Raw genomic sequence first — 24,406 nt, 5'->3', positions numbered from 1 at the left:
AAAAGACCATTGAAACCAGGGGGTAAATGTATCAAGCTGAGAGTTTTCCGGCGGGTTTGAAAAGTGGAGATGTTGCCTATAGCAACCAATCAGATTCTAGCTGTCATTTTGTATAATGTACTAAATAAATGATAGCTAGAATCTGATGGGTTTTTTCAAACCCGCCACAACACTCTCAGTTGGATACATTTACCCCCCGGTTTCATAGTAGGGGTTTCCCCTTTAAATATGAATTTTACAAAATCTCTAATACTTTGATGAAGGTCCCTACTCAAACAATTAGCTGTGTTTAGCAGGACTTACATCACCATCATCATCACCATTTATTTATATAGCGCCACTGATTCCGCAGCGCTGTACAGAGAACTCATTCACATCAGTCAGAACCTCTTTAGATCTGTTTCAGTGTTTGGTTGTCCCCCCAGCAGGAGAGATCCGACGCAACATTGTCAATTGAAAGCCCTAGAGCCACTATGTTATATCTTCTTACTATGGAGAGAGGATCTACGTAGCTCCAAGGGTAAATGTCAGAGATCCTGGCTGTATTTAAGTGCTAGGACTCTACTAAACACAACAAATGATGGAGGTCTCGATGGATGGACCAAAGTATTATTCTTAGGAGGGTAGAATATATGTTTCTGGACCCTGGGAGGAAACTGGAGCAATTGGAGGGGACCCATGCAAACACAGGGAGAACATACAAACTCCACACACAGTTGAAACCATGGCTAATCACTGTGCCGCTACGATGTGCCATAGTTATGTCCTTTTTTTAAAGACAGATGTTTAACACATTTATAGACTAATTAATGGAATTCCAAAAAGCTCACATGATTCATGAGCACCTGTGTATTTTCAAATCATTTTTGTTTTAAGAAAGCACCAGGTTCATGGGTGAAAAATTAGAACCTCCTCCGTCACTCTCCTAGGCAAGGTAATTTGATAAAACACCTATAGATTTTTTTTTAAGTAGGCCAAGTGCCAATCTGGACATAGTTTTATTGTATAAATATGCTAGTTGGCAATTTCTCATTTGTTAACAAACAAACCCCATTCCCAAATGTATTTTTCTTATTCTTTTGAAGTGAATAAGTTGGCATTTTTTTGAGCATTTTAGACACATATCTAAAGTAGAGATGCTCACTGACTCCCGTGTACTGGTTTTGGTTTTGGATCTAGATTAGCTTTGTGTTTTGGTTTTGGCAAAACCGCCCTTGTGTGTTTTGGTTTTTGATTTTTTAGAAAACATCCTAAAATATGCTAAAATCACATACTATTGCTCTTTTTTGTTCCTACATTATTATTAACCTCAATAACACTAATTTCAAGTCATTTTCAGTCAATTTAGACCACCTCACAGGATCCCCTAAGTTCGGGTGTATTCGGTTCTCGAGGAACCGAGCCTGAGCATCTCTAATCTAAAGTGTCAAAAGATAGCATAGCATAAACCGTTTGTAAGCTATGACGCAAATCGATTTACTGGTGAAAGAAACCCTGAAATCCTTCCTAACTTGTGAGTGAGCTCTCTGTACAGCGCTGCGAAATTAGTGACGCTATATAAATAAATTATGATAATTTGTTTGAATAAGCATATGGCTGTGCAGGCTACACAGTCCTTATCAGACATCCTTCTTATTATGTCATACTTTTGTATTAGCTTTTACTCTCAGCATTCCGATTGTAAAAGTAGCAACAATATGTGTACAATGTATTAGGGATCTACACGATTGGCCACTAATAAAGTATTTCACATGTAATTTTGAGCTTATATTTTGCAGTGATTGTTGCTCAGATGGTTCTGTACCAGCCTCAGGACATTGTGTATGCGGATGTTAATGGCACCACAGTTATCAGCTGTGAGTCTAATGAATCGCTAGAAGACAAATCAAAGGTCTCCTGGTACCGAAAGAGCTGGAGAACAGGAGAAGCTCCTCTACGTGTTAAATCTTGTTATAATGGTGCACACAAATATACCTGCAAAAATAATAAGTACAAGGCTACACTGGAGATACATAATGTACAGACTAATGACTCTGGAGTTTATTTCTGTACATTTCTTTATGGTGTTAATTTACTAAAATATGGCAATGGGACAACACTAATAGCTGCAGGTAAGATATTGTAGACTACATTAATGTTCCTGTATTAAATATTACACAATAGGTACACTGATAAAGAAACATTTTAGTGAGTTATCTATAGGCCCCTGGATCCTGATGCAAACTATGAGCCGAGCCCCCTTAGTTATCCTTCTTGCATAGTGAACCAAATTTCAAATGGTATTGCCGGAACATGGTCCATTATAACTTAATGTTCATGTAGTTACTTGAAATATGATGTGTGCAATTCATTCAGATGTTACTGGGCAGAACACAGCTGATATTTAGCAAAATGCCCGCATGAAAGGGCATATTGTTATTAATCCTGTATAAACTTCATTAGCACAGTATAATTATTCAACGCTGCTCCCATCTGATGTTCCCAGACAGTTCCACATCCAGAAGCTCAGTCCATCTTCTGGCTCCTGCTCAGCTTCCGCTTCCTAGCACCGGTGTCCAGCTGGCTTGTGTGGTACGTGTTGTTCGTCACACAATCCATATAACTTGGAGCATCTCTGGGACACATCACAAGGGCAGGATGACCTCTATGGAGGAACCAGGTGGGACCTGGACTTTCCTGAACCTCATCTCACTTCCCAGAACCACCTGGGGCCATGTGGAGCATGTGACCTGTGAGGTGTGGTTTAATTCCTCTCCTGTCCGTGTCCACTGGGAAATATCAGAAAGAGGTAACAATGCATCCTGGGAGCGAAATGTTTTTTCAAAATGTTTAAGTGTGGTACAAAAACTTAAATAAACACCATTCAAAGATTGAGACTCATTGTCAGGGAACTCCAATTTCCTCTTGTTACTGACAAACATATTCCCATATAGTATCTACTTTATATTATTTACTTCCTTGTGTGTAAATTGAAATCCTGCAGGTCTCTGCATATGATAAAACTATATGCAACAGTGTCTCTAGTGTTAAAATATAAATAGAAACTGCTACAATGCTAGTATAAAAATTACAGAAGACACATATAAAACAGCGCCATCCAGTGGCAAAATTTATCATGAACAACGGCTGAATACTTACATAGCATTACCAATCAATGATTTTTTACTCACTTCAAAATCCATTGCCTTTAAAGGAAAGCTAGTTTTCATATGACACCTCTTTAAGTACAAAACTAGTGACTTAACATAGAGTAATGCAATCTTATTAACACCCTAAATAAGTTACTAAAGTAATAACAAACTATAAAGTAAGCTCTAAAGTAATAATATGATCTATTTTATTTCTGGGATGACTTTGGTTTGAGCACTGGGCTTTTGGATAACCTTAAATTATGTTTATGACAATCAGAGTTTGGTCTGTACAGTAATATATTCTAATCATTTTATAGATGGACCCCACCAAATGACATCTTTGACTTCCAAATGTCAAAGCTACCTGATACTTGTCCGGACCGGAGTTGTTCTACTGCTGCTGGCTCTGACTGTTCACCTAATCTGTACTTACAAGCAAACAGGTAACAAACAAATAATTAATGCAAACCTGGCCTAATTTTGGACAGGATAATTTTTTAATTGAAAAAATATCTTTAACTAGAAGGCTGGAGTCTCCTCTTTCAAACCTGGATGCCCTTTTTTTGTTTTTTGCCTTCTGAAAAAATATCCAAGTGGAGGGGGGCTCTTAAAAAGCAAAATTGCTCCCCCATTTTCTCCCCCATTTGCAAAATACATGGGGGCGCCCACATTTGACAGAGTACGCTTTCAAACAAAGGAGCCCCTTTTTATCTATTTCCTGTTGATCACTCCTGTTCATAAGGTTGGGTACATACTATAGTGTTTTCAGATGATTATCGGGCCAATCACATGATAAACGACCGATTGGCCTGATAACACATTAGTGTGTACACTGCAGCGAAGAACAATTATTGTTCCAAAGCCGATGGTTATGACAGATGAAGAGCACAGATCTGACGGTAAATCATGCAAAACGTCAATTAAAAAGTGGGGGGTGCATATTTGTACTCCTGTCACTAAATCAACCAACACAAATTGGCCACCGTTTTTGGCCGAAGACCAGCAGCTATTCAGAAGGGTCTAACAGTGCCTCTTTATTAGCCCAACTTGTGAATAAATGATCATGTCAAAATAATATAACTACCTACCTATTCTGCTTTCCAGGATTAGGCTAAAAATGTAACTGCCCCCTCACATGATGCAGTAGACTGTCTATTTCTAAACTGTATTCCTTTTTTATTTACATTTTTTTGTTCCCCCTCGACCTTTAATATGCTCCCATCTCAGATTTGAAAAAAAAAAATCCCACAAAATGTGGTCGTTAGAGACTTGCACTAATGCCGCCACTTATTGTTAATTACTAATTCAACCCATACAAATAGGTAGACCTGCAGTAATTCAGAAAGGTATGTATTTCCACTATTGTACCATTTTCTAAAAACAGCTGGGCATGTTAGTCTTGGGTTATAAAGAAAAAGTGCCAAAATAGGCTTCGGACAGGGGTGAAAAAATTAACAACAAAGGGGTCAAAAATGTTTGGGCCTGAGTCATTAAGGAAAGTAAAGCAAAAAAAAAAGAGTAACTTTGCACCTGGGCAAAACCATGTTGCATTGGAGGGGGAGGTACATTTAAAATGTGAGGACAGATTTATAGTTGGGGTAGGGCATGTCCTAGATCAACTTTTAATGTCAGTGCAAAAATAAAGTTATCAAGTGTGCTACATGAAAAAACAGCCAGTATTTTCCTTATGTGCAAAATAATAAACTAATTTGCACCCTTTGCATTGTAACATGGTTTTGCCAAGGTTCAAAGTTGCTAATTTTTTTTTCTTTACTTTCCTTAATGAATTCTTAATGAATCAGGTCCTCTATGTTTATGTTTTTATATTTCAGATAATGAAGACTCAAAATAGAAGGATTCTGTGACTGAGGTAAATATATTTATGAGTGCATAAAAAGTTGACAAACATATATTATTATATTAAAGAACATATTAAAATCCTGTATCCTAGAATATTTGGAAAAATGTTTCTGAATTTGTATTAAAATACAATTGTCTTAAGATATCTATTACCAATGTACCTTCCAACACCAAGTATATATGTGTACATGTCAGTCACAATTTTCTGGCATAATGGCACTTAAAATGCAGAATAGCAATGGTTTTATGACCATTCCCCCTTGCGTAAACATTAATAGTTAACTAAAATTGCCTAAAAACCACTAGTTAATTAATGACAATCACTTCTTGCTTTAGGGTGCTGAGCCAACTCCCAGCATGCAAGATAATCATTGTTTTTGCAGCAAACGGCCTGGGTGTAACTTGAAAAGAGCCAGGGATTTTGGACAGAAGACCACCCAATCATAAGCTGCAGATCTCCAATCATGTGATGCCACATCTAACTCACTTCCAATCTATTGTCTACCTTTTGTGGTGGTTCTATCAATTATCAATTACACCTGACTCACTAAGAGGTGGCCCAACCCCTGTAAATGATCGCACCATACAAAATGAAAACAGTGATTTTGATTTGAATCAAAATGTGAGATGTGAGATAATTAAAATAAGAAAAAAAAAAACTCTTTTACCTGCACTTATCCTCCAATGTGGCAGGTTCCATGATGTTTCTAATGATCCCAAGCAGGAGATCCACTGTTTGGAGAAGGTTTTCTCAAACTTCTAAAAAGTCGTGACCTCTTTCTCATGAGCTCCCATTAGGATGAATGGGAAGTTCGCAGTGGGAGGAGCCTTCAGAATACTGGGAGCAGATTGAATATCGTCTGGCCAAGAGATCTCCTGCTTGGACCGTTAGATACATTACAGGACCCTCTGGATTGGACGATCATAGGATCACATGTAAGTGAGATGTTCTTAGTTTATACAATTTGTTTATTCATTTATTAAAGTAATTGTACCTATGATTGTCTTTCAGAAGTAATTGTACATCTGATTGTCTGCAGGAGAGGAGAAAGATTTTTTAAATGGCTCTGAGAAGACAATAGTCCCTCTACAGTGTGACAGACCCAACTCCTTCTAACTCAGACAGCTGTTGAACCACTGGTACATTCTGGGACACAATTAATAGTATGCGGATACGTTTAAATACTATATTTCTGCCATCAACAGCAGCAATTAAAATGATTGGCAAATTATCAGTTGGATATGAATTTGATTGGATACAATTCTATTCTGTTAGGCTGGGTACACACTACATGTTTATCAGCCGAAGATCGGGCCAATCACACGATAAACAACTGCTTGGCCCGTAATCGCATTAGTGCGTATGCTCCAACGATGAATGGTTATCGTTCCAAAGGACGTTGTATTGTTTAGTTTGATTTTTAAACTGGACTAAAAATTTTGTTCAACGATGGAACAATGTCGGTTCAATCCTGCAGTGTGTAAGCACTCAGGACCGTCAGTGTCCATAGATCTCTATGGAGTGTGCAGAGTCACCATCCTTGCAGCCGATGGTTATGACAGATGAAGAGCACAGATCTGAAGGTAAATCTGGTAAAACGTGTATAGTGTGTGCACAGGAATCGGCTGCTGATCGGGACTTCTTTTTTTTTATTTCAGTCATTGGTAAAATCGTTAACGATATTGCATTGGGAGAAATTATCTGTAGTGTGTACCCAGCCTTACTTGCAACACTGTAGGCTGCAAAGATAATAATAGCAATGGGTTCTATGTAATAATGTACAGAGAACTCTGCTGCACCATTTTTGGAGTAAAGTGATACCATAGTTGTTACATACAAAACACAACTCTACTGAAAAAAAGGAGCAGAGCTGACCTAAGACAACTCGGACGTGACGGATGGTTTTGGTGCAGGGAATGATTGATCTCATTATCGTGTGTGCAAAATATGACCACACACCAGCGGTTATAATAAATGTTTTATGTAATTTTGGCTATGAAATCAGCATATAGGTATAGTAGCCAACAGCATCAAAGACCTGCACCTAGTACCTACTTATGACCCAAACATATCCTTCCATGTATGAAATGAGGCCAGGTCAAGTCTCAATTTGTTCTTTAGAATCAGCCAACATAATAATGTCATAGATATAGTGAAACACTGCTGATGTCAAATCCAGCTGAGTTTACTGATTTATTTGTCAATGGGTGAAGAACCCTAAATCCAGCTACAATTACAGTTTCCAACGGATTGAGGATGCACGGAGAGACCCAGCACTGGTCTGGCGAGCGGTAGACTCCTCTTTGCATCGCTCAGCTGTCTTGGTGAAACTTTATTGATAAAATTGGACAATAGAAGAGTTTCTATTGTTGAGACAGCGAGAGAGAATCCCGCTCCACGACATATGGAGAGTGGAGATTTTATTGGGTCCATCACAGGTGAATGCAAACTAGACCTGAGATTCAGGGGCAATAGTTATGGAGAAAAATACATGTGCCACATTCACTACTGTACGCCACTCTCCAGCTTTTTGTGTTGAATTCAACACTAAAGTGACTACATCCGGCAAAGGACAAACCACCCTTTTGAGAGTTGACAATCACCGGCCATGAACCGTCTGATTTCTTTACAACAAAGTATGGAGCAATGCATGGGATAATCTTTGGTCAAAACACTCCCACTTTAACAAATTCATGAACAGTCTCTAAGATCTTTTTGGCCCTGCCGGAATGCAGAAATTCTTGAGTCTGACTGGTGTAGTGGGCGCGGGAGTGTACACTGGATACTGCTTGGAATTTCCTAATTTCCTATCACCAAAGGCTTCACTGCAGAAACAAAACATGTTTTAATACTAAAGGCAAATGTACATTGATCAGCTTTAATATTCTGTCCCCTAATAATAACCATTCCACAAATATTGTCTTCAAATTAATGATTAAAATGTCTAATTTAATATAGGATCTTTACTTATAACCATTTGCCCTCCCAGTTTAAATCCCAATGTATGGCATCCGCCCAATCCCTCCCCTTCTGTGTAAAAGACATGTTTGCGGTCATCAGTGAACATCATTGACAGAATCACTGTTGATTTTTTTCTCTCCTGTTACATCTACGCTCCACCCCGGCTCCTCCACCAGGCACCCCCAACCCACCACTGGGAGCCACACAAAGTGGCAGCCTGGAAGCAAATATGGAGGAAAGAGTGGAAATATTTACCTTAATTCATAAACCCCAATGTGTATAAGAAAATGAAAGCATAAAAATATATCTTTACTCATAAAAATTATTATTATTATTATTATTAGTAATAGTAGTAGTAGTAGTAGTAGTAGTAGTAGTAGTAGTAGTAGTAGTAGTATTAAAGCCTAAAGAATAAGCTAGCACCAAATCTGTATTTGAGAAATTCCACTAACCATGTTATGAAATCTATTGAAATTTGGTTGAAGTCCAATAGACAGATATTAGATATGGGCTTGATTTACAATGAAATTCAAATCAAAGTTCAAAGGAGAAGTGTTTTATGTAAAGATTTTCATTAAACGTGAAACTACATTTTATATATTTGATTGAATATCCACGCTGCCTCCAATATGAGTGGGTGGGAGAATTAGAACTTTGAAATGTCGGTTTTTGGAACATAGTGGAAACTTTTGGAATAAATATCCTTCCTACACATAGTATTCTGAAACATGTCAACTCACATCATAATGGTGAGCCCAATCAGTCGGATTATAATATACCTTTCTGACCACTGGAGATGGTGATAGATTTAGATGACTTTACTTTTTATCTTATTTTATGGCTTGTTGGTGATCACCAAGGAGAAGAATTGTCCATAGATGATGGATCTTACAATTAAGAATCTTACAAATGGAGGGTTTTAATGAGAATATTGAAAGTACTATTATAACTTATTTGTTTATGTAGCACCAACAAAGAGACAACGCTGTACAAGGAATATTTGCTGCTGCTGTTGATGATGATATTCACATTGTTCCCAAGCTTCCATTCAAAATTCCCTAACACAACTCATACACAAAGACACAACAGCCAATTAACCTGTCAGTATGTTTTTGGAGTGTGGGAGGAAACCAGAGAACCCGGAGGAAACCAGAGCACCCGAAGGAAACCCACGCCAACATGGGGAGAACAGACAAACTCCACACAGATAAGGCCATGGTCAAAAATTTAATTTATGGGGGTCATGATTGTAGAAAAGGAGGATTTAGCTGACATTTTTCAAGTGAGTATGAGAGGACAGTAGTCAGGCTTTCACAGTTCCCTCTCCCTTAAGTCAGTATGACAAACACAAACCTTTGTTATACAGAAGGAGACTAAGAAGGTAATCCCATGGCACAAGCTGAAGAGAAAGTGGCCCAGTCAGTAGGTAAAGGGGGCAAAACTTTTTTTTAGATATATAAATGGAAGGAGAAAAACAAAAGGAGGAATAATAAGACTAAAGACAGAATGAGGTAGATACAAGTACATTTACAAAGGAGAAGGTCTTAGAAGAGCTCTCAAAACTGAAAGTGGATAAATCAATGGGAACAGGAGGGGTACAGCCAAGGTTACTAAAAGAGCATAAGGGGGTGCTGGTGACACCATTAACAGAATTATTCAATCAGTCACTAGTAGAGATGAGCGCACTCGGATTTTGTGAATCCGAGCCCACCCGAACCTTTCCGATCCGAGTCGGATCCGAGACAGATCCGGGTATTGGTGCCAAATGAAAACTTGAAACCAAGGCTCTGAGTCATAATTTCGCTGTCGGATCTCGCGATACTCGGATCCTATAAATTCCCCGCTAGTCGCCGCCATCTTCACTCGGGCATTGAACAGGGTAAAGGGAGGGTGTGTTAGGTGGTCCTCTGTCCTGGTAGATCTCGTGCTGTGCTGTTTAGTTCTGTGCTGTGCTGTTTAGTTCTGTGCTGTGCTGTGTTCTGCAGTATCAGTCCAGTGGTGCTGTATGCTGTGCTCTGTCAATTTTGAGTTCAGTGGTGCTGCTGGGTCCTGTGCTGTGTCCTGTTCAGTCCAGTGGTGCTGTGTCCTGTGCTCTGTGCTTCTAAGGGCATAGTTATTTCCCCATTATTCCCAAGTGTTTTAAAAAATAAAAAAAAGTTATAAAAAAAAATACAAAAAAATAATTACAAAAAAATTAATCACAACAAAATTTGCAAAACCAATCCTGCAGTATAAGCCCATTGGTACTGCAATATTACCAAGTTCACACATTCAACAGTAAAAGTCCAGTGGTGCTGTGTGCTGTGCTCTGTCAATTTTGAGTTCAGTGGTGCTGCTGGGTCCTGTGCTGTGTCCTGTTCAGTCCAGTGGTGCTGTGTCCTGTGCTCTGTGCTTCTAAGGGCATAGTTATTTCCCCATTATTCCCAAGTATTTTAAAAATATAAAAAAAAGTTATAAAAAAAAATAAAAAAAAATAATTACAAAAAATATTAATTACAACAAAATTTGTAAAACCAATCCTGCAGTATAAGCCCATTGGTACTGCAATATTATATTACCAAGTTCACTGATTCAGCAGTATAAGTCCAGTAGTACTGCTATTACAAAGTTCACTGATTCAGCAGTATAAGTCCAGTGGTACTGATATTACAAAATTCACTGATTCAGCAGTATAAGTCCAGTGGTACTGATATATTACAAAGTTCACTGATTCAGCAGTATAAGTCCAGTGGTACTGCTATTACAAAGTTCACTGATTCAGCAGTGTATAAGTCCAGTGGTACTGCTATTACAAAGTTCACTGATTCAGCAGTGTATAAGTCCAGTGGTACTGCTATTACAAAGTTCACTGATTCAGCAGTGTATAAGTCCAGTGGTACTGCTATTACAAAGTTCACTGATTCAGCAGTGTAAGTCCAGTGGTACTGCTATTACAAAGTTCACTGATTCAGGAGTATAAGTCCAGTGGTACTGCTATTACAAAGTTCACTGATTCAGCACTGTATAAGTCCAGTGGTACTGCTATTACAAAGTTCACTGATTCAGCAGTATAAGTCTAGTGGTACTGCTATTACAAAGTTCACTGATTCAGCAGTATAAGTCTGGTGGTACTGCTATTACAAAGTTCACTGATTCAGCAGTATAAGTCCAGTGGTACTGCTATTACAAAGTTCACTGATTCAGGAGTATAAGTCCAGTGGTACTGCTATTACAAAGTTCACTGATTCAGCAGTATAAGTCCAGTGGTACTGCTATTACAAAGTTCACTGATTCAGCAGTGTATATGTCCAGTGGTACTGCTATTACAAAGTTTACTGATTCAGCAGTGTAAGTCCAGTGGTACTGCTATTACAAAGTTCACTGATTCAGCAGTGTATAAGTCCAGTGGTACTGCTATTACAAGTTCACTGATTCAGCAGTATAAGTCCAGTGGTACTGCTATTACAAAGTCCACTGATTCAGCAGTATAAGTCCAGTGCTACTCTCCTGTGCCACATATAATTTTTAAAGGCTTTGCCGAGTGTGTGTGGCTTAGGGGTACGCTCTCTTGTGCTACATATAATAGAAAACAAAAATTTGGAGGATAAAGTAGGGAAAGATCAAGACCCACTTCCTCCTAATGCTGAAGCTGCTGCCACTAGTCATGACATAGACGATGAAATGCCATCAACGTCGTCTGGCAAGCCCGATGCCCAATCTCCTACAACAGGGCATGTAAAATCCAAAAAGCCCAAGTTCTCAAAAAATAGCAAAAAGAGAAACTTAAAATCATCTGAGGAGAAACGTAAAGTTGGCAATATGCCAATCACGACACGTAGTGGCAAGGAACGGCTTAGGCCCTGGCCCGTGTTCATGACTAGTGGTCCAGCTTCACCCAAGGATCTAAGCCCTCCTCCTCCCCCCCTACAAAAAAATTAAGAGAGTTATGCTGTCAGCAACAACAACAAAACAGCAAAGAACTCTGCCTTCTAAACAGATGACATCACAAATCCCCAAGGCGAGTCCAAGGGTGTTGTTGGTTGTGAAACCTGACCTTCCCATCACTGTACGGGAAGAGGTGACTCCATCCAGCATTTGCAGCACGCCCTCTGCATATGCTGGAAGGATCACCCACAGTCCAGTTACAGATTTGGCTAATGAAGGTGTGAATGTTGTACACCGGGAGGAGGATATTTATGTAGCTGGCGCTGAGGAGGATGTTGATGATTATGATGCAGACAGATACCAAATTGCCTTTCTCAATTTATATTTATATTCTAGATTATATAACGGCTGAATAGTTTTCTGTTTTACTCCTAGTGGAGAGGGGATCTGATGCAGATAGATACCAAACTGCCTTTGTCCATTTCTTTGTATATTTGAATTTCTAGTTCTACAGTCTATGCAGGCTGCTTTATTTATATTCAACTACAAGTGTAGGGCGGGGAGGAGGGGGGGGCATGGATAGCCACCAAAGTAACGTGGTCCATTTAATTTCACTTTCTAGCTCCACAGTCTGTGCAGCCTGCTTTTTTTTATCTTCAAAGTATTTATGTTTACAAGCCTTGCAATCTAAATTAACTAGAGGTAGTGACGTGGTAGAACTCCAAAAGGCAGTTTGGAAGCCCCTGTACAAACTGGCTCTATTTTTTAACTCAGTTGTCTCCCCTCCAGTGTGTACTCGGAAAGAGTTTTTAGTGCAGCGGGGAACCTGGTCAGTGAGCGGCAAAGGAGGTTGCTTCCTCACAACGTTGAAAAAATGATGTTTATAAAAATGAATAATCAATTCCTCAATGAAGTACAGCACTGCCCTCCAGACAGTACAGAGGGACCTGTGGTTGTGGAGTCCAGCGGGGACGAATTGATAATGTGTGAGGAGGAGGAAGTACACACTGTAGGGGGAGAGGAATCAGAGGTTGAGGATGAGGACGACATCTTTCCTCAGTAGAGCCTGTTTAGTTTGTACAGGGAGAGATGAATTGTTTTATTGGTGTGGGGGCCCAAACAAACCAATCATTTCAGCCACAGTTGTTTGGTAGGCCCTGTCGCTGAAATGATTGGTTTGTTAAAGTGTGCATGTCCTATTTCAACAACATAAGGGTGGGTGGGAGGACCCAAAGACAATTCCATCTTGCAACTATTTTTTTGGCATTATGTGACCATTCAATAGTTGTTTGCCATGTTCAAAAAGTAAAAGAAAATGCCAACAAATTCAATAAATTAAATCAAAAGTTAAATGCCCTGTCATTATTTAAAACAAGAGGTTTTGACGTGCTAGAATTAGTGTAGTGTTAAGATGTTATAAACACTACACTTGGAACTTGGAGGAGGTATTGTGGCCCCGGTATCAAATTGGGTACCGGGGCCACCCCACTACACAGTCCAGATACTTGTTTGGTGGAATTCTGATCAGTTGAGGGTGTATTTATTTTATTGTGGCCCCGGTATCAAATTGGGTACCGGGGCCACCCCACTACGCAGTCCAGATACTTGTTTGGTGGAATTCTGACCAGTTGAGGGTTTTATTATTATATTGTGCGGACCACTCTATTCCACACTACCACTCTATACCACTCTATTTAATACTTTAATTCTATTTAATACTTTAATTCTATTACTAATTCCCATAAAGAGGAACTGCCGCTTCTATTTAATACTTTATTTCTATTAGTAGTTACCATAAAGAGGAACAAATTAAACAAATTTTACCAAAAGTATAATATGACTTACAAACACTACACTTGAAAGATGGTGCCTTTAAATGAAAAAGTCAGTCTTCATTGCACGACTATGTGCAACAGGGACAGTTTTTTGGTTTACAAAGTCAACCAATAACACTTCGACCCTGTCTGTCTCTAACATACTTTATGGGATCTCAATGAAGAATGGTCTGTACCATGGTTGGAGGAGGTATTGTGGCCCCGGTACCAAATTGGGTACCGGGGCCACTCCACTATGCAGTCCAGATAGAGGTGTATCAGATATTAAACAACGTTGACTTTTTTTTAAAATAATATTTAAATAATATTGTGGGGAACACTACACTACGCAGTCCATAAACTTTTTGGGTGGAATTCAGACCCGTGTAGGGTTTTTTAATAATATTGTGGCCCCGGTAAAAAATTGTGTACCGGGGCCACCCCACTACGCAGTCCAGAACCTTTTTTTTGGGAATTCAGACCCGTGGAGGGTTTTTTAATTATATTGTGGTGACCCACTCCTCTACGCAGTCCAGGTACATTATTCGGTGCGATTCATACCAGTTGATGGTTTTCTTATTATATATATTGTGGTGACCCACTCCTCTACGCAGTCCAGGTACATTATTCGGTGCGATTCATACCAGTTGATGGTTTTCTTATTATATAAATTGTGGTGACCCACTCCTCTACGCAGTCCAGGTACATTATTGGTGTGAATCATACAAGTTCAAGGTTTTTAATTTATATTGTGGTGACCCACTTCTCTATGCAGTCCAGGTACATTATTGGTGTGAATCATACAAGTTCAGGGTTTTAAATTTATATTGTGGTGACCCACTCCTCTACGCAGTCCAGGTACATTATTCGGTGTGATTCATACCAGTTGATGGTTTTCTTATTATTTATATTGTGGTGACCCACTCCTCCTTGCAGTCCAGGTATATTATTGGTGCGAATCATACAAGTTTAGTGTTTTTAATTTATATTGTGGTGACCCACTCCTCTACGCAGTCCAGGTACATTATTCGGTGCGATTCATACCATTTGATGGTTTTCTTATTATATATATTGTGGTGACCCACTCCTCTACGCAGTCCAGGTACATTATTGGTGCGAATCACACAAGTTCAGGGTTTTTAATTTATATTGTGGTGACCCACTCCTCTACGCAGTCCAGGTACATTATTCGGTGCGATTCATACCAGTTGATGGTTTTCTTATTATATATATTGTGGTGACCCACTCCTCTACGCAGTCCAGGTACATTATTGGTGCGAATCATACAAGTTCAGGGTTTTTAATTTATATTGTGGTGACCCACTCCTCTACGCAGTCCAGGTACATTATTGGTGTGAATCATACTAGTTCAGGGTTTTTAATTTATATTGTGGTGACCCACTCCTCTACGCAGTCCAGGTACATTTTTTGGTGCGATTCATACCAGTTGATGGTTTTCTTATTATATTGTGGGGACCACTCCACTACGCAGTCCAGAAAGATACCTTGTTGCAACGTTTTGGACTAATAACTATATTGTGAGGTGTTCAGAATACACGGTAAATTAGTGGAAATGCCTGTTATTGAATGTTATTGAGGTTAATAATAGCGTAGGAGTGAAAATAAGCCCAAAAACTTGATTTTTGAACTTTTTATGCTTTTTTCAAAAAAAATCTGAATCCAAAACCTTAAATCCGAACCAAAACCTTTCGGCAGGTGTTTTGCAAAACAAATCCGAACCCAAAACATCGCGGAAATCCGAATCCAAAACACAAAACACGAGACACCAAAAGTCGCCGGTGCACATCTCTAGTCACTAGCACAGGAGTAAATCCAGAGGACTGGAGAAGAGTAGATGTAGTCCCACTGCACAAAAGTGGAAGCAAGAAGATGCAGCAACTACAGACCAGTGAGTCCTACATCAGTAGTGGGGAAATTTGTGGAAACACTCTTAAAATAAAGAGTTGTAGAATATCTGAAATCCAGTAATTTACAGGATCCCGAACAGCATGGATTTACTGGGGGAGATCATGTCAAACAAATCTTATGACTTTTTTGAATGGGTGACTAAAGTAATTAGATTAAAGGGATGGAGGGGGGCTGTGATGTAGTTTATATAGACTTTAATAAGGCTTTTGACACTGTTGGACACTGTTCCACTTTGCAGATTGATAAATAATCTCGAAAGGTGTGGATTGGGATTGGATTATAAAATGGTTAAATGGATAAGATCTTGGTTGCAGGATAGAAAACAGAGAGTTATAGTAAATTAAGAGCATTCACAGGAGGGAAAGGTTACCAGTGGAGTACCCCAAGAATCTGGACTTGGACCAGTGCTTTTTAATATCTTTATTGGTAACATTGAAAATGGTATTGAAGGGAAAATATGCCTTTTTGCAGATGACACAAAGATATGCAGCAGGGTAGACACACCAAGAAGGGTAAAACAAATGATTGATGATCTAGGTAGACTACAGGAATGGTCAAGAGAGTGGCAACTATAGTTTAATGCTAAAAAATACAAATCAAGCAATGTCATAAAGCAAGGAGAAGTCAGATGCTTGGTTGTATAGGGAGAGGAATCAATAGCAGAAAGAAAGAAGTATTAATACCACTGTATAGATCATTGGTACGGCCTCATTTAGAAAACTGTGTTTAGTTCTGGAGGCCATAGTTCCAGAAGGATATAAATACATTAGAGACTGTACAAAGAAGGGCAACTAAAATTGTGCATGGCCTACAGCACAAAACTTACCCAGAAAGACAAAAACTTATGTATAGTTTGGAGCAGATAAGGAAACAGGAGGACATAATAGAAACTTTCAAATATATCAAGAGTTATAACAAGGTACAGGAGGGAAACATTCTACATAGGAAGAGAAGTATTAGAACACGAGGACATGTACTGACACTGGGAGGAAGAGAAGTATTAGAACACGAGGACATGTACTGACACTGGGGGGAAGAGAAGTATTAGAACACGAGGACATGTACTGACACTGGGGGGAAGAGAAGTATTAGAACACGAGGACATGTACTGACACTGGGGGGGAAGAGAAGTATTAGAACACGAGGACATGCACTGACACTGGGGGGGAAGTAGATTCAGAGGAAATCTGAGGACAAATTACTTCACAGAAAGAGTAGTGGGTAAGTGGAATAGTCTCCCATCAGAGGTGGTAGAGGCTAATACAGAAGAGAAAATTAAACATGCTTGGGATAGATATAAGAATATCTTTACAAAGAACTAAGGATCAAGTAAAGTTTGAGGTTACCATAGGTTAAAAAATGGGCAGACTAGATGGGCCAAGGGGTTCTTATCTGCTGTCAAATTCTATGTATGCAGTAAGGTTAAGGTTTAGAGAGATGTTAGTAGTCTAACATCTTTCCTGATGGATTACATGTATTAATATTAATTCTGTTAACTGGGTGAATTACTAAAGCATTATTTCAGTATATGAATTTTCAATTTTTGCCGGAGTCACCATGAAGTACTTCTGAACCTGAAATCTATTATACAATCCATTGGAGATTATTTCATTTTCTTTACTTTGTACTGTTTAATAAAAGTTTGATACAACAAATAAAAATAAAAAAAATTCCATGATGTGAGTGGTGTGAATATAATTTTAATAATAATTGAAAAACATCCTTATCTTCGTCATCATCTACATTACTATTGATTATAGAAATATTGTTCACGGTTATGGACATTTCTAGATATACCTCACCCATCCCAGACTGTGACAAAGATCATATACTTCACATTTGTTTAGATACTGTCAGACCAATACTTGCAGCTTCTTTGCCTCATTTGTTTCTTACCCTTTCAAACGTATAGTTGCACGACACTGCACTGCATGAAATAGACACAGCACATATCCTGCGCCAGACCTCACCACAGCTTTTGTGTGGCAACCGGCCACAGTATCCTGGCATAGGACACAGCTATGGGACAGGCTGAGACATTTCCTTTCACTTTTTTGAAAAAATACGTAATTAAACAAAAGTTAAGTATAACAAAACAAAATGTTTTACAAAGGTGATTAAAATACTATAACATTACATTTTTTGCTAAAAAGTATTACTCAAGTATTATAAGGACAAACGCACCCCCTGCTGTACAATATAAAGATTCCAGAAGTCTCCTTAGAGTTCTATGCCTGTATAATAACTTTGTCTGTGGCCTTTTATTGTATATAGACACTGAACTCCTTGATAACTTCTAATATCTTAATATTTCACAGAAAGGGTGATTTTGTGTGTGTTCCACATTCTGCTATCCAACTTCTTCCACAGAACCTACAACACCATACCACAAAGAGATCATCAATCAATATTTATTCATTAAGGGTACACATGATGAAGTAATACATATAATTCACGCCACAATTTAAACATATTTAAAATTAAAATCTTTTTCCATTCACTCCCACCATTTGCTCCTTGTATATATTAACCCTTAAAAATCTGTCATAAGTTATATTGGAAAACAAATTATATTTATATTTATCAATACAATTGTTTCTATATTCCATATATACTTTCAATAAAAACAGTTGAAACAAAAAAAATAAAATATTTAAAATGATTGAAGATGCTGTCAGGTAAATTAGTAAATGGAAGTAACGATGAGGATAAACTATATCGATAAGTATGAGCAGTTGCTCTAATGCCATCATAACTGACACGATCAAATGATTAATTGGAAAAAATAATAATTTTTCTTTACACTTTATTTTTTTAAAAAAAAAATGTAACCAAAGTCACAAAGCGCCATTTAGGCACCAAGCTGATCATCTTTCATTGGTTTGCACTCAAAAAACAGGTCATCATCATCATCATTTAGTGCCACTGATTCCGTAGCGCTGTACAGAGAACTCTGTACAGAGTCGCTGCCCCATTGGAGTTTACGGTCTAAATTCCCTAACATACACACAGACAGAGACAAAGAGAGACTAGGGTCAATTTTGATAGCAGCCAATTAACCTACTAGTATGATTTTGGAGTGTGGGAGGAAACCGGAGCACCCAGAGGAAACCCACGCAAACACGGGGAGAACATGCAAACTCCACACAGTTAAGGCCATGGTTGGGAATTGAACTCATGACCCCAGCACTGTGAGGCAGAAGTAAAGGGGGGTTGAATAAAAAAGTAAAAAATTGATTTTATCTAAAGACAATTAAAATCTGGGATTCTAAAATTGCAGTTTATTAGGCTGTCCACTTTGTACAACCCTTTGTTAACCAATCCTGCCCCCCACATTAGTCTGCCGTCACCATGGCTCTCAGAGTAGACGGACCACAGTGCTTGAACAGAGCTCTATGGAAGCTTGTCTATAAAGCTCTATTGAAGAATTATGTATGGCTTGCAGTGTGCTTGAACACAAATACTATTGTCATGACTAACATGAGGCTAATCTGGAGTAAATGGTTTCTGGGAAACAGGAAACCCCCTTAAGTGCATGCCTGACTGTACCAAGTGTGGTTGCAGATTATTCATATATACATCATCTTTATAGCACCAGACAAATGCAAATCTTCTTCAAAAAGGAATGCAATTATGTTTATGAATTATAAACATAATATTATTATATAATCATCATATAATATGATGTTAAATTACAGTGGTATATAATGTCACTATGTGTTATTCTCTTTCTTTATAGCTTTGTTAAGAAATAGCAAAATGTTCACACTGTTTATAACAACGCACATGCTAGTTCTTTCTACCACTTAATAACATACAGCCCTTACAGTTAACCACACTCAAGTAAACTTGAGAAAAAAAAACATTTTTATTTACAAAAAAACATCTTATTTTAGATTACTTTTCCTTTTACTTTATTTCTTTATACATACAGTAGCAGGGCAAATGCAGGATTTCTATAGAGGGTTTCCAAACAACCCCAGAATGGGCATGACCGACATGCAACGGATGTGGCTTTAATTTTAAACAAGACTCTACTGTTAGGTGCTCACAGCTCTCCCAGCATGAGCAGCTCAGTGTAAAGCAGACATGACTCCCCACTGTCCTTGACTAAGCGGGACAGTCACCCAAAATTGGGACTGTCCTACCAGAACCAGGACAGTTGGTAGACTGTACTGCTCTCTCCTACCTGATCTTGAAGCATTTACTTCCGGCTGCTGTTGATGTTATAAGCTACCTGCTGCTGGATCCTGGAATGTTGGGGCCCTGTTTGCAAAAAACATAGGTACATGAAATATGAAAAGCCCCAACTAGACTCAGCGTTAAATCAATAGCATCCACATTTAATAATTAGGCCTCCCTCCTTGAGATCAGCTCTAACCGAAAATAGCAATTACATTTAATTATTAGACTTATTTCCCTCCATCACGACCTGAGATTAAATTAATTGTATTCACCTTTAATAAATAAACCTTATTTTCCTCCCCCCATATAGCTACAAAGTAGCTTTTATATTACTAAATAGACCAATTTCCCACAACATTAAGTAATTTATATTCACATTGAATAAATGGCCCTCCTTCTCCCCAAACACAGCCCCATATTCAATTAATAGCCCAAACCATCCAAGCATTAAATTAAAAGGTCCCATCACTCCACCTTAAATTAATGAGCCCGAGCAAGAAACCCACTATTAAATTAAATAACCCCTACCATCATCCCACAAATAAATGAATACCCCCCACCCACCACTAAATGATTAGCCCCTACCTCACCCCACAATTACATTAATAGCCTTCCCACCACTCACATTACATTAAGAGTCTCTCCCCACACTTACCTTTTCCATGCGACTCTGTGTTAGAGAAACAGACACTTCTGTCTGCCACTCTTGCTGCCTACACATGTGGGACGGCACACCTGTCATGTAGTGCGTGCCCCACGTGAAACAGCTGTCACATAGAGAAATAGGTGGAAGGCAGGCTCACACATAGTCCCCTAGGTAGAGGAGGAACAAATCAAGATGATAAAGACATGAGCTGTGTTCTCTATTTTCTTCTCGTGTCATTCAAAAATCATGGATAAGCTGGTGGTCGGGCTATTGACCGTGCAGAGGAGAATGCTGTGCTGAACAGGCACCACTAATGTACTCTTCCAATGTCCAGGCTGCTGAATTAGCTTTCTAGCTGGCGGAGGGCCTCTTAAGTACGGCCCCCCTTCATCCTTGAGCCCTGGGCAGCTACACCATCGCCACCACCCTTGTTGCGGCCCTGCTCACATGTAAGTTGAGTACAGTAAGAGTATGAAGATGTAAATCAATCATGCCTCTTAAGGATGCATCCCATTTTGACTTGGCATTTCATGGTATAATTTTCCGTTTTGCCTGATCATGTTGGCCACATCTGTGAAATGGATGTATATATACAAGTTACATATATCTTACACTCACAAATTTGTGGCCGTATTTTTTTCTCTAAATCAGGTCCTATATTGGCATAAATTTTATCATCTCATTAAATAATTCTATTTAAGATAACTTTATGTGTTGTTTGAAACAGAGGATGAAAGCCACCCACTGCTCCATTATACAGACAGAAGATTTCGCAAGCATACCTGGATTGTCCTTATCGTACTTCCACCAGTGGCTCAAAATGATCAAATTTGTCATGGAAACGCTTTCCTGTACATTTTCTAATGTGTTGTCTGACTATCCGTTCATTGTTGCCAGTGGAATTGCAACCCCTAAAATGTGGAAACAAATCAGCAATTTAAAACATACAAACTGAGCCCAACTACACAAGGTTCACAAGAACTGGTGTGCCATGTCACAAATGTATTGTATATCGATTTTGAAAAGAAATATTCCTCAACAAGTACAGAGTAGACTGAATGTGATATTAAACTGCAAATACAAATGTTTCATTGTTTAATTTTTCCGCATAACCCTCTTGAGATATATTGGCTTGGACACATAGGTCAGTAATCGCAAGCTACTCTTCAAGAGTAGAAACTGTGGAGAACCTAGATTTCACAGTATCTTGCCGGGCAAGTTGTCGACGTTTGCACCGGTAGATGGGAGGAGTAAGGGGTGTACTTTGCCAAGTGTGTAGAAAGCCTAGTGTCGTAGACCCATTCAAAAATGATACTTGGTTTTTCCAAAACGAGATTATTCAAAAGAGCAACGGGTTTTGGGAAGAGTGCATTTTGGGGGTGTTCCTTAATTTGCAGAAGAGCACACAGTAATTTCTAATCAGTAAACATGATAGGGAAATTTCTAAAACTGGGTGGGGCAACTTGCAATTCACATTTCTGTAGAATGCACGATTTGCAAATGTTGTGTAATTCATGAACTTGTGTCCATATTAGAGCAAACTGGTGGAAATAGGATTCTACTAATAAACATCTGCTGTGTGAGCCATCGCATTTAAAGTTTCTTCTCAGACTCATTTTGAAATGTTTTAAGGGTCTGTGGGTGAAAACACTGGACGTTAACACAGTTTCCTGTTTATTAGATAAATGTACAGTAAGTGTTAACCAAAAACCAGTAGACATGGAAATAGAGACATATTTACTTGCATAGATGTTTCCATCAACTATCACAGTTAATGACCACTTTCTATACCTTTTATACACAGGTTCATTTGCAGTATTTGCCTTTATGGGTCTAGGCTAGTTATGTGTCTATGCTTTTATACCTACTACAATCATTTTAGAAATTCAAAGACTTAATACTAAATTGCACAATGTGAGTGCTATTCACACTACTCTGCTCTTAATAGTTCTTTCCAATGTTGTTTAAAAGTAACTGATTAAAATATATATTCATTTCTGTTGAATAATTGATCATTTACTTATAGTGAATCATACTCTTTGCTTTGCTATGCTGTACAAATGGAGTCGGGTGTATTGCAGTGAATAGTGAAGGATTAAAGGTAAAATTTTACCAAAATTGAAAAAAATACATACAATAGCTTTATTACATTGCAATAGCTTTTTTTATTAGATTGACAGCTAGTGCAAGATTGGTTTTTCAGTTACTTTGTGTCAATTTATGCTCCTGTACTGTAATCGTTTTATTTTATATCCCCAGTGTATATTTCTGCAGAATATTGTGGTGCTCTTTAAATAATACTATAGAAAATTATTATTATAATTATTATTATTATTATTATTATTAATAAACATCTTCATCATCATCAATTTATTACAGCACAATAATACATCTGTAACGTGGTCATTTTATATATTTAATGTGTAAAAATATTCTAAATCAGACTTTGCTATAAATGCTTGTATTTAGTACATAGCTATAGCTGGCTTTAAAAATTCTGCTGAGAGAACTGTTAGATACAGTGTGTGTCAAATTTTATAAAACTGACAGTTACTATAGGCAGCAAATATTAGTTATCTGACCAATTAGCATCATACATACATCTGTGATAAATACACAGAGGTATGGTATACTAGATTTTGGATACTAAAGGCTGTTTATTTCATACTAGCCAGGCCCTGAATCAGTTGAGGTTAACATTGGTTGAATATGATGACAGTAATTAAAGTTCACAAATTGATGTTTTTGCTTTGCTGGGAGACCTGCAATATTTTTTTTGCAGGGCATGGGTAAAGTTTAAAGAACTATAAAACAAGTGGTAAAAGATGCATCACTACGTGCAGTCCTCTTTAGTTTTATGCTTATTGTAAATAATACTATGAAGCCTTAGGATTGTGTAGAATGCCCCCTCCCATTTACACATCATTTACCTTCTTGTTACCTTCTCTGCAACTCTTAAACACTGAGCAGGCATGATTCACTCATTAGCTAATCCAAGGCTACAGACAGTTGGATGATGATGTCACTGGGTATGAACAGATACTGTTTAGTGCTACTGCTTTGCTTTATGGTAGACGTAGTTTTATATCATAATCACACTGTATAATCACTGCAGGCTGCCCTATCCCTATGAGGATTGCACTTTAAAAAGGTACAAAGTCGGAAAACTGTTGTGTGGAGTTCATTCAAAAGGGGCATAAGAATGAAACAAAAATAAACATGTTTTGGGCACTTTATTACAAATATTATTTGCAGTTATCCTTTAATGAAAGGTTGGGAAAGCTACACCTGCCCAAGAATGTTTCATCCCGGAGTAGAGGAGAATATACAGAAAGCAAAATCTAAAATTTGTATCTAACACGAATGAAAATAAAGATTCAGAGCTTGGTGATGAAATAACATTTTTACTAAATGTCTGAATGAAACCATTTAACGAGATAAGAACATTTTATAGCTGGTAGTGATGAACCCCCCAGATTTGAAACATTATTTTTATTATACAATATAGCTTGCCCACTATACAAGGTCAGGGATCATAAATATATAATGTGTGGATATTTTATTTGTATGCTATACATATGTCAAAAATGTGATGTTTCATGTAACAAGATATAATAGTATAATGGCATACCTGAAAATCCCATTTGCATCTTTAATAATTAATATTCTACGACACCTTTGCCATATGCAATCCCCCTCCAAATATCAGTGGAAAAAGAAGGTATGATTGAGGTGGGATGGGTAGAGGACAGTTGGTTATGCTCAGCCCCCTGTTTAGCCAATAGCTTTGCTTACAGCCCTGGTAGAGACCCACATAGATATAAAAAGGTGGTGATAGAAGGGAACAAGTTTTGGCTTCCGTTACCCCTCATGACACAATTCCTTGGCTATATATTGAAAGCATTACCTCAATCTAAACTTTGTTGCATATCTAGGTGGATTACCTAAAACCAGGAGGGCCCCCAACAGGATCTTGTACCTTTTCTCAAATTATCTTTAAATATTTGTATTTTCT

At 38.2% G+C, this 24,406-nt stretch overlaps 1 protein-coding gene across 1 annotated transcript in view; it reads left to right on the top strand.

Moving 5' to 3' along the window:
* Positions 1–1,782: 1,782 nt before the first annotated feature.
* The window catches only part of LOC142112089 (uncharacterized), a 40,529-nt gene continuing 17,905 nt past the window's right edge, over positions 1,783–24,406 (top strand). The window contains exon 1 of the mRNA XM_075193936.1: positions 1,783–2,111. Coding sequence (XP_075050037.1) covers positions 1,793–2,111 — 319 coding nt within the window. The 5' untranslated portion in view covers positions 1,783–1,792. The remainder of the gene's footprint in view (positions 2,112–24,406) is intronic.

Source organism: Mixophyes fleayi, assembly GCF_038048845.1.
Source record: "Mixophyes fleayi isolate aMixFle1 chromosome 12 unlocalized genomic scaffold, aMixFle1.hap1 SUPER_12_unloc_2, whole genome shotgun sequence".
Classification (NCBI taxonomy): domain Eukaryota; kingdom Metazoa; phylum Chordata; class Amphibia; order Anura; family Limnodynastidae; genus Mixophyes; species Mixophyes fleayi.
The sequence above is the reverse complement of the archived record's forward strand: the minus strand, read 5'-3'. Positions and strand labels throughout refer to the sequence as shown.